Source organism: Geospiza fortis, unplaced genomic scaffold, assembly GCF_000277835.1.
Source record: "Geospiza fortis unplaced genomic scaffold, GeoFor_1.0 scaffold64, whole genome shotgun sequence".
In the NCBI taxonomy this organism is placed as follows: Eukaryota; Metazoa; Chordata; class Aves; order Passeriformes; family Thraupidae; genus Geospiza; species Geospiza fortis.
The window spans coordinates 1,410,967-1,420,880 of NW_005054461.1; the positions used below are offsets into that span (position 1 = coordinate 1,410,967).

General features: G+C 40.9%; 1 protein-coding gene across 1 annotated transcript; it reads left to right on the top strand.

The window, feature by feature from the left end:
- Positions 1-17: 17 nt before the first annotated feature.
- MED10 (mediator complex subunit 10) lies at positions 18-6,003 on the top strand. The gene is made up of 4 exons (XM_005427930.2): positions 18-165; positions 350-433; positions 1,775-1,877; positions 5,076-6,003. Exons 1-4 carry the CDS (start codon positions 44-46, stop codon positions 5,169-5,171), a joined length of 405 nt encoding a protein of 134 aa, XP_005427987.1. The 5' UTR covers positions 18-43; the 3' UTR covers positions 5,172-6,003.
- Positions 6,004-9,914: the final 3,911 nt, after the last annotated feature.

Sequence of the window (9,914 nt, forward strand, 5' to 3'; positions counted from 1 at the left end):
GGCGCCCTTGAGCGGAAGTGGCGGCGCTGGGGAGGCGGCGGCGATGGCGGAGAAGTTCGACTCCCTGGAGGAGCACCTGGAGAAGTTCGTGGAGAACATCAGGCAGCTCGGCATCATCGTCAGCGACTTCCCGCCCAGCAGCCAGACGGGGCTCAATCAGAAATTGGGAGGGGCCGTTGTCGGGGGCGGGCGGGGCTGGGCTGCAGGGCCTTTTCCCCCTCCAGGCCCGGGGTGGTGCCTCAGGGCTCTCTCGCTCTCTGCCTGGGTATCGCTGGCCTCGCACCCGCCCTCAGGGGCGGCGCAGCGACCCCAAAACCGGCTAAACCCGACCCGTTTTTCTTCCCAACAGGAATTTCATGGTGACGGGCTTGCAGGATATCGACAAATGCCGGCAGCAGCTTCACGATATCAGCGTGCCCTTAGAGGTTTTTGAGTAAGTCTGTGTGTGCCTGGAAGCGGGGGTGCCGCAGTCGGTGACTGGAGGTAGCCTGGCTTCGCAGCGTGGGTGTTTTGGCTGTGGGCTGCTTGTCCCAACCCGGTCCTTCTGAATGCCTCATGAGAACGTGGGCAGGCAGAAGGAGTCAGTACCTTCTGCCTGTGAGAAGGCAGAAAGGTAGGAGAAATCATAAAATATATACCTGTCTTCATAGAACCACGTGATGCTTTGAGTTGGAAAGGACCTTAAAGCTCATCTAGTTCCAGCCCCCCCACCGTGGGCAGGGATGCCACCTACTAGATAAGTTGCTCAGAGCCCTGCCCATCCTGGCCTTTTTGACTTTTTTTGACTTCTGCATATGTAGGCAGTAACACGAAGTCTGGCAAATTTAGTGGTTTCATAACATCACAGAATGAGTCAGGTTAGAAGGCACCTTCAAGAATATCAGTTTCTAACACCCCTGCCATGGGCAGGGACACCCATTTAGTAAGTCAGCTTTCATTTTTAAAAGTAGACTTTTACGCTAAATTAGGATCAGGATTTAAAGTTCCAAGCAAAAATAAAATAAGTCAGTACTCAGGTGTTTAGTTTCAGGAGTGGCAGTCTGGCAGAGAACACTGCTACATTAAATGGAAAATGAGCATAGAGGAAGAGCTGTACTAGAGAGCTTTTGTGATATAGCTGATAAGTTAATTTACTGGTGTTTCTTCCAGGTCCAGACATTGCTGGTCTGCTGCACTCCAGTGTGCTACTGGCTGTACATTGCTTTTTTCAATTGGGCTTTTACTGCAGCTGTAAATTTGTGATGACTCTCTTAAATGTTCTCTCTTGCGAGTTTCCCTTTGCCAGGAATTGCAAAACAAAATTGCAGATGAGGTTGCTGATACAGTAGTGTTAACTTTTTACTCTTTACTGTGGTATGTGCAGCTCCTCCTCATCCTTGATTTGCTGGCTGCCATATTCCCGTGTGCTTAATGCTTACCATGTCCTAACTAACCTACCTCCTGGTTAATGCCCTTCCAGTTGCTTGGAAAAGGACCATCTTCCTCTGATTATCTGTGCTTATTGCCTATGAGGAGCTGGTAGATATTTATTTTTTTGGTGTGCCTTTAATACTTCATGCAAAGCTCTCCAGGCTTTCTGGAAACACAGGTTTGCTGGCCATGGCCTTGTCCTTGAGCCACCTTTTGGAAATGGCTGAGTTTAACTCTGGTGGTTTTTAAAATGCACATTTCAGATAATAGTAGAAAGAACAAGGCAGCAAGATGAGTAATTCTGTACCCTGGAGAGCCTCCTAGTAGGAATACGATCATTTAGCAGTGTCTTTTCTGTTTCCAGATACATCGATCAAGGCCGCAACCCTCAGCTTTACACTAAAGAGTGTCTGGAGCGAGCTTTGGCTAAAAATGAGCAAGTGAAAGGAAAAATTGACACTATGAAGGTGAGCCAGAATTAATGGAAGTATAATGCAACAATGTATTTGATAAGTTTTTACTTTCCTCTAAATATGTGGGTATGTTTCGCTTGTGCAGTTATTAACTTCTGTTATTATGTCATTTGTCTTACAAATTGCTCTGCATCCCTGTATCTTAATTGATGCTGATGCAGCCTGTTCAGGAAAGGAAACCTGTAGTTTATCCCACAGTTGGGGATGTAGCTTTCACTGTGATTTTATATTGATTAAAGCTATATGTAGCAGTAGAGATATTTTACTTGGACTTTTTGCAGGTGTGGAATTTTGCTGTGTGCAAATTTAAAAATAAGCAAAACAGAAGGGGTATTTTTCCAGTCTAGAATGGATACTAGTGATTTAAAATGTCAAATATGCTCTATAATCATCAGCCAGTCTTTATAAAATTTGTGAAAATGCATGCCAGTGCTTAGGGATTTCTTAACTTGTACTTTCATTTAGTGTGAACCTAAGCATTCTGTGATACTGTTTAATTCCTGGAACTACTGCAGAAAAACACAATCAGAAAAGGAAGTTTAGTGAGTTCTGACAATGTTCTTTGGCTGAACTTAGCGTGGAGGATGACAAGTTGTACTGCAGAATGTAGACATATGGAGATAAGTCCTGAGCTTCCTTTTCTTTTCTCTATGCTTGTGAAATTGTGTACTTCTAAGGCAGGGATGAGTTGCTTTTTGATGGTGGAGTGGATTCCATATCAAATCAAGAGGACATGTGCTTAATCAGCTTTCCTTAACAAGGTCAGGCAGATATGGGTGAACCAGAGTTCACTAGAGAAGTCCAACTGCTTTGTATTTCTTAGGAGCTGTGAGAAGGCAGAAAGGTAGGAGAAATCATAAAATATATACCTGTCTTCATAGAACCACGTGATGCTTTGAGTTGGAAAGGACCTTAAAGCTCATCTAGTTCCAGCCCCCCCACCGTGGGCAGGGATGCCACCTACTAGATAAGTTGCTCAGAGCCCTGCCCAGCCTGGCCTTTTTGACTTTTTTTGACTTCTGCATATGTAGGCAGTAACACGAAGTCTGGCAAATTTAGTGGTTTCATAACATCACAGAATGAGTCAGGTTAGAAGGCACCTTCAAGAATATCAGTTTCTAACACCCCTGCCATGGGCAGGGACACCCATTTAGTAAGTCAGCTTTCATTTTTAAAAGTAGACTTTTACGCTAAATTAGGATCAGGATTTAAAGTTCCAAGCAAAAATAAAATAAGTCAGTACTCAGGTGTTTAGTTTCAGGAGTGGCAGTCTGGCAGAGAACACTGCTACATTAAATGGAAAATGAGCATAGAGGAAGAGCTGTACTAGAGAGCTTTTGTGATATAGCTGATAAGTTAATTTACTGGTGTTTCTTCCAGGTCCAGACATTGCTGGTCTGCTGCACTCCAGTGTGCTACTGGCTGTACATTGCTTTTTTCAATTGGGCTTTTACTGCAGCTGTAAATTTGTGATGACTCTCTTAAATGTTCTCTCTTGCGAGTTTCCCTTTGCCAGGAATTGCAAAACAAAATTGCAGATGAGGTTGCTGATACAGTAGTGTTAACTTTTTACTCTTTACTGTGGTATGTGCAGCTCCTCCTCATCCTTGATTTGCTGGCTGCCATATTCCCGTGTGCTTAATGCTTACCATGTCCTAACTAACCCACCTCCTGGTTAATGCCCTTCCAGTTGCTTGGAAAAGGACCATCTTCCTCTGATTATCTGTGCTTATTGCCTATGAGGAGCTGGTAGATATTTATTTTTTTGGTGTGCCTTTAATACTTCATGCAAAGCTCTCCAGGTTTTCTGGAAACACAGGTTTGCTGGCCATGGCCTTGTCCTTGAGCCACCTTTTGGAAATGGCTGAGTTTAACTCTGGTGGTTTTTAAAATGCACATTTCAGATAATAGTAGAAAGAACAAGGCAGCAAGATGAGTAATTCTGTACCCTGGAGAGCCTCCTAGTAGGAATACGATCATTTAGCAGTGTCTTTTCTGTTTCCAGATACATCGATCAAGGCCGCAACCCTCAGCTTTACACTAAAGAGTGTCTGGAGCGAGCTTTGGCTAAAAATGAGCAAGTGAAAGGAAAAATTGACACTATGAAGGTGAGCCAGAATTAATGGAAGTATAATGCAACAATGTATTTGATAAGTTTTTACTTTCCTCTAAATATGTGGGTATGTTTCGCTTGTGCAGTTATTAACTTCTGTTATTATGTCATTTGTCTTACAAATTGCTCTGCATCCCTGTATCTTAATTGATGCTGATGCAGCCTGTTCAGGAAAGGAAACCTGTAGTTTATCCCACAGTTGGGGATGTAGCTTTCACTGTGATTTTATATTGATTAAAGCTATATGTAGCAGTAGAGATATTTTACTTGGACTTTTTGCAGGTGTGGAATTTTGCTGTGTGCAAATTTAAAAATAAGCAAAACAGAAGGGGTATTTTTCCAGTCTAGAATGGATACTAGTGATTTAAAATGTCAAATATGCTCTATAATCATCAGCCAGTCTTTATAAAATTTGTGAAAATGCATGCCAGTGCTTAGGGATTTCTTAACTTGTACTTTCATTTAGTGTGAACCTAAGCATTCTGTGATACTGTTTAATTCCTGGAACTACTGCAGAAAAACACAATCAGAAAAGGAAGTTTAGTGAGTTCTGACAATGTTCTTTGGCTGAACTTAGCGTGGAGGATGACAAGTTGTACTGCAGAATGTAGACATATGGAGATAAGTCCTGAGCTTCCTTTTCTTTTCTCTATGCTTGTGAAATTGTGTACTTCTAAGGCAGGGATGAGTTGCTTTTTGATGGTGGAGTGGATTCCATATCAAATCAAGAGGACATGTGCTTAATCAGCTTTCCTTAACAAGGTCAGGCAGATATGGGTGAACCAGAGTTCACTAGAGAAGTCCAACTGCTTTGTATTTCTTAGGAGAAAATGCAGGTGAATTTCTGGGAATTCACAGACATTTTAGTTAGCCTGGTGCATTCCTTGTGGATTTCACTTGGGCATTTTATGTGGATTTTGTAAATACACCTTTGTTTGTATGGTTTTGGGGGTTTTTGGGTACTTCAGTTCACTAGGAGGTATGTTGGGTACAAACATGTCTGTTCATCAGGTAATACTGCTTGATAAAATCTAAATAAAATGTCCAGATGATGTATATACATTTTTTTCTCTTCCCAGAAATTTAAAAGCCTGTTAATTCAAGAACTGACAAAGGTGTTCCCAGAAGATATGGCAAAGTACAAAACTATTAGAGGAGAAGATCCTCCTCCTTAAGTTGGCTTTTAATAGCTCTAAAAACATCTCACAAACTGACACCATATTATGAAAACATTGATTGGAGAGAGAGAGGATCTAAGCCCTCCTAACAACTGTACTAAAAATGGCAGTGGTGACTGTAAAGGAGCTTGATGGTTCTTCATGGTTCTGGTCTGAAGCTGCTGAATCTTTCTGAAGACTTCTACTCAGTGATTGTGGTTGAAACTTCCTATGGTAATCTGATTTTCTTTCCTGGAGGGTTTGAGAAATGTAATTGGCTACAGGTCATCAATGCAGAGCATTTCCCACAAAGTGCATTTCCATAGCAGAAAAACAAGCTTTTTTTGTTTTCTGAAAAGTGTGCCTCAGGATTGTGGGCTCATCTGTTTCTTAAGAGAAATACATTTATTACACTTGATTATTTTTCATTTGTAAACTTCAGGGGTTTTTTACTGCAGTACGAACTGCTTTTGTCTTACCAAATTCTACTGAGCAGGAACCTGTCAAGGGCTGCAGTTCTCATGTGTCATAATTAGTTGCAGCCAGGAAAACCTTCAGATCTTTTGTTCTGGAAGCTGCAGTGCAGATGGCTTAGGATATAAAACGTGAGCATACCTGGGGACTAGCTCCTCTACAACTTCAATATTTTGTACAGTATTTAATGTAAGCTTTTGTTTATTCATTTTCTGCAAGCAGGTTGTTGAATAAAAATTTGAAAAAAATCTAAATTCTGACATTTTTCTTTTGTATGCTTCTCTTTGGAGTGTGAACTGAAAGCTGTGAAAAAATAGCATATTCTTCATTCCACACTTATAGAAATAAAGTGTGTATCAAAATTTTGCTCTTAAAATTTTACATCTGAAGGTGGTGTCAGCTTCGTTTATTTGGTTTTATGATGAAAACTTCCATTTTAGTACCTGAAACTGGAGATTTTGGGGGATCAGCAATTGTCACCTGAAGTCCTGATTAGCTGTGAGCCCATCTGCAGGATCTGTAACTGTTCATACATAAGGGAGCCCCAGTATGGGACAGGATGGTGGCTCCTCACCCAGGGATCAGAAGTTTGTGGGATAGATTGGGTTTGCAGTGGGAGCAAGAGGAGCCCTTTTAGTCTTGGGTACTTCTGAAGCTGGAGCCCTTTGTGCTTATGTTTGTTCTCCCAGATCTATCTTGACTTTTTTCATCAACAAATTATTTTATTGCTTTAACTTTGTTCTGGTTGCTAAATGGAGTGGTTTTGGGCAGAAGCCCCAAAATAGCACTATATGCATGTGCTCCACAGCAGGCCTGCCTGGTTGGCTAAGACTTAACAGGGATTTAGCATGTTTGGATTACTGGTGGCATAGTTTGCACACCTGAAGCACTCTGTGCTCAGTTACCTGCCTGAAGCACAGCCCATCCGTGATGCCAGGTACCACCAAAATTTGACGTAGCAAGAGAAAAACAAAAACACAAAATTAGGTGTTCCTTTTAAAATTTGTTACCTACCAGTCTTAGTTAATCCAATTGCTGCCTGATATTACCCTGCCCTGCACACTTGCTTTTTCTTGTATTTGTTCCACCTCTAATCACTTTGACCTTCACAATTTTACTATATGCACTTGGAAGAGAAAGGTAACAAGGAAAAGGCACTCCATGTTTGTGTTTGGCTCAGCCTGGATGCCCTGGGTCCCTAGGACTTGTTGGAGCAAGGCCTGTGACTGCCAAGTGGGATGTATATAGGACACAGGTAAAGAGGATTTTTTGTGTATAATGTAGTTGGAAAAGGAGCTTAAGAGCAAAATTGTTGACAGCAGGCAGGGGAAACGGTATTTAAATGATATTAGAACATTTAGGAGGCAAGAGGCCTGTAGATACTGGTCTGGATACTGGAGAATTCTGTCACCTAGCACTGACACCAGCTTGTGTGTCAGATTTGGTTGAGTAGGACTCTTTAAGACTGGTGCTTCCAAGAAGCCTTACTTAATTCTCATGGATTCATAGAACCACAGAATAGTTTGCACTGGAAGGGATCTTAAAGGTTATCTAGTTTTAACTCCCCTGCCATGGGGGAGTTGCTCAAAGCCCTCTCCAACCTGGCCTTGAACACTTCCAGACATGGGCATTCTCAGCTTCTAAGGACAACCATTCTAGTGTTTCACCGCCCCCATTGTGAAGAATTTCTTCCTAATACCTCAAACTTGCCCACTTTCAGTTTGAAGCCATCACCCCTTGGCCTGGGATTAGCTTGGATTTAGAGGGCAATGAGGGATAGCAGCTCCACAGCCCAGAGGCTCTGAAAATGTGTGAAATGTCTGCTCTGTATGTGTATTGATTTATTGTTGTCATTAGTTAATGAATTAAGTGCCCAAGGCTGGCCACAGTGACGATTGCTACCCCCGTAACACTGACACACCCATGCCCGCTGATGAGAAGAAGGTTCCAGGCTTCCCCAGCTCAGAGAGGTCATTTACAGCCAAAGCATGGATCACTTGCTTTCTCTGGATATCTAGGTAGTCATGGTAAACATGATGACTGGGCTAGTTAGTGGAGATGGAGGGTGAGGGCTTAACATTAGGTCGCATCATCACAAAATCTCAGCTGCCTGTGTTTTGTGAGGGATCTAAGAATACTTTTTTTTGGGCAGTGGATATATACATTAGGAATAAAAATAAATTAAAAAAAAACTCAACCAGAAAAAACTCTCAGTTAAGTAATCAGGTTTCATGTTCTGCTCAGCTTCTGTTCTAACTTTTTGATACTTTCTTATTCCATTATTTTATTTCTGCTTTGCGTACAATTTCTGGGCTAGCAATTCAAAATATTGCTATTGCTGCAACTGTTCATATTTAGCATTATATTGAAGACAGGTAACTCTTGTAAATTATGTTTGTCTCAGACAGGAAAAAGTGGCTAGAATGAGTGTATATGAGTTTATAAATGTAGAAGGAGAATTGCTAGAAACAATCGTGCTTTCCATTTCCAGTTGCATATGGAACAGAAAAAAACTAATTTTTCTCATTTGTCAATTAGTTCTCTGAAAAGGAGCACATGTCTGAATTATCCTGATGTCTGCTTTGTTTGATGATAACCTTCAAGGCATTTGGTGAAAGAGACTGTTATATCTTTCCTCTTTCCCACTGTCTTACCTGCATGGTTGGAGGCAAGATGGAATTTTTTTAAGGGTAACATTAAAGCAACATCAGCCAGGCAGCAAAGCTTCTAAAATAGATTTTTGTTGGCCTTTAATTATCTCAAAGGAAAGTTTGAAGCCATTCAGGTTTCAAGTGCATCCTTGAATTTTTAGTAAGATTAATAAGATTTTGGAAATAAAACTGAATATGTAATTACAGGTAATTATTTTTTTGACAATTATCTTTATAACATACATTGTGAGATAAGAAGGTGCTGGATAATGCTGCTTAGTTCTTTAAATGGAATGTGTGCTCCTCTACTCCATTTTAGATAAAGTCAGTGTAAAATTATTTTGCTCAGACAGAGAAAGAAGTGGATCAAGAAGGTGCTAAGGATTTTGCTGCAACCTGTTAAGGCTCAGCATCCTCTCTGTCCCTTTTTTTTACTGGAAAGAGAAACAGTTGGGTGCCCAGCCTTCCCCTGTCCTTGAAACATTTTTTGCTTAAACTTCCTTGTGGAGAACAAGTAATGAAGAGCTGTGCAGACTGACAGAGACAGACATAGATGCTACAGGAGTTGGATGCTGCTCAGCTGTTGGTTTATCCGACCTATAGCTCTTGTTAATTTGGTTTTTTTTTCATGCAGATCAAGGCACTGTCATTGTTAGCCAGTTTTCAGCGTAAGATGAATCACCAGTGTGCCTGAGACAATCTGTTTCTCTCATACCACTCAGAAGAGAGTCTCTTGATGGCAAAAAAGTCATCCTAGGCAGAGCAGTTTGGGTTTCAGTGACTGACCTTTCTAATTTGGTTGGATGAACTGCTAAGTGGTTGGAATGGTTTGACAATTTCCCAGATATTTCATATTGTGATGTTTTTATAAATTGCTTTCTTGATGACTGCAGTTCCTAAGTGATTGAAAGTGCTTATTGTGTGATTCTAACAGTTACCCCAGGTACTCTATAATCTCATCTCTGATCACAGAAATAGAGCAGATAAACCCTGCAATCCACTTCTTTTTGCCCTAAGTAATCTTTGAGATTTTAACTAGATCACTTAGAAACTACTCACTGAACTTGTAGTTTTACTGAAACCTTGCTAAATAAATGTATTTAAAAGGTGAATTCTATAAACAAAGACTTAAAAAACGTGTAAGAGGTGTTCCAAACACTCAGCTTAACAGCAAGTTCATAATAGAGAAATATCCCTGCCAAGAATATTTCTGGATACTCATGTTTCAACACAAAGTCATTTCTTACTCTACCATGATTAATAGCTGCAGCATTTCTGGGCAGGTGCCAGATGTCCTTCCAGCTCTGCAGAGAAGAGAGCCAAGGTGACACAAATATCTGCCCTGCTCTGAGAAAACTGTGCTTGCTGCATGTATTTCAATTACTTCCATATGCTTAAGATCCTGCTGTATATTTTCTTAATTAATGGAGAAGTGAGCACACAATAAAGAATACTTCTGTAACAGCTCTTGCAATTATCTTAAGTCAGGAATCTATGTTTTCTGTATTGTGACATATTTCATACTGAGAACTAGATTGTATTTAGTCTCAACAAGATGTAATGCAGACAGTAAAAATGAAACATCTTTCTGCACAGTATGAAAATTTCCAAAACAATTCTTTCTCCTCTCCTGGAA

Bases quoted from the DNA above. Each gene is read 5' to 3' on its own strand.
- MED10 (XM_005427930.2), top strand. From the start codon at position 44: ATGGCGGAGAAGTTCGACTCCCTGGAGGAGCACCTGGAGAAGTTCGTG. The intron at 166-349 runs GGGAGGGGCCGT...TCTTCCCAACAG, and splicing joins ACGGGGCTCAATCAGAAATT to GAATTTCATGGTGACGGGCT. The intron at 1,878-5,075 runs GTGAGCCAGAAT...TTCTCTTCCCAG, and splicing joins GAAAAATTGACACTATGAAG to AAATTTAAAAGCCTGTTAAT.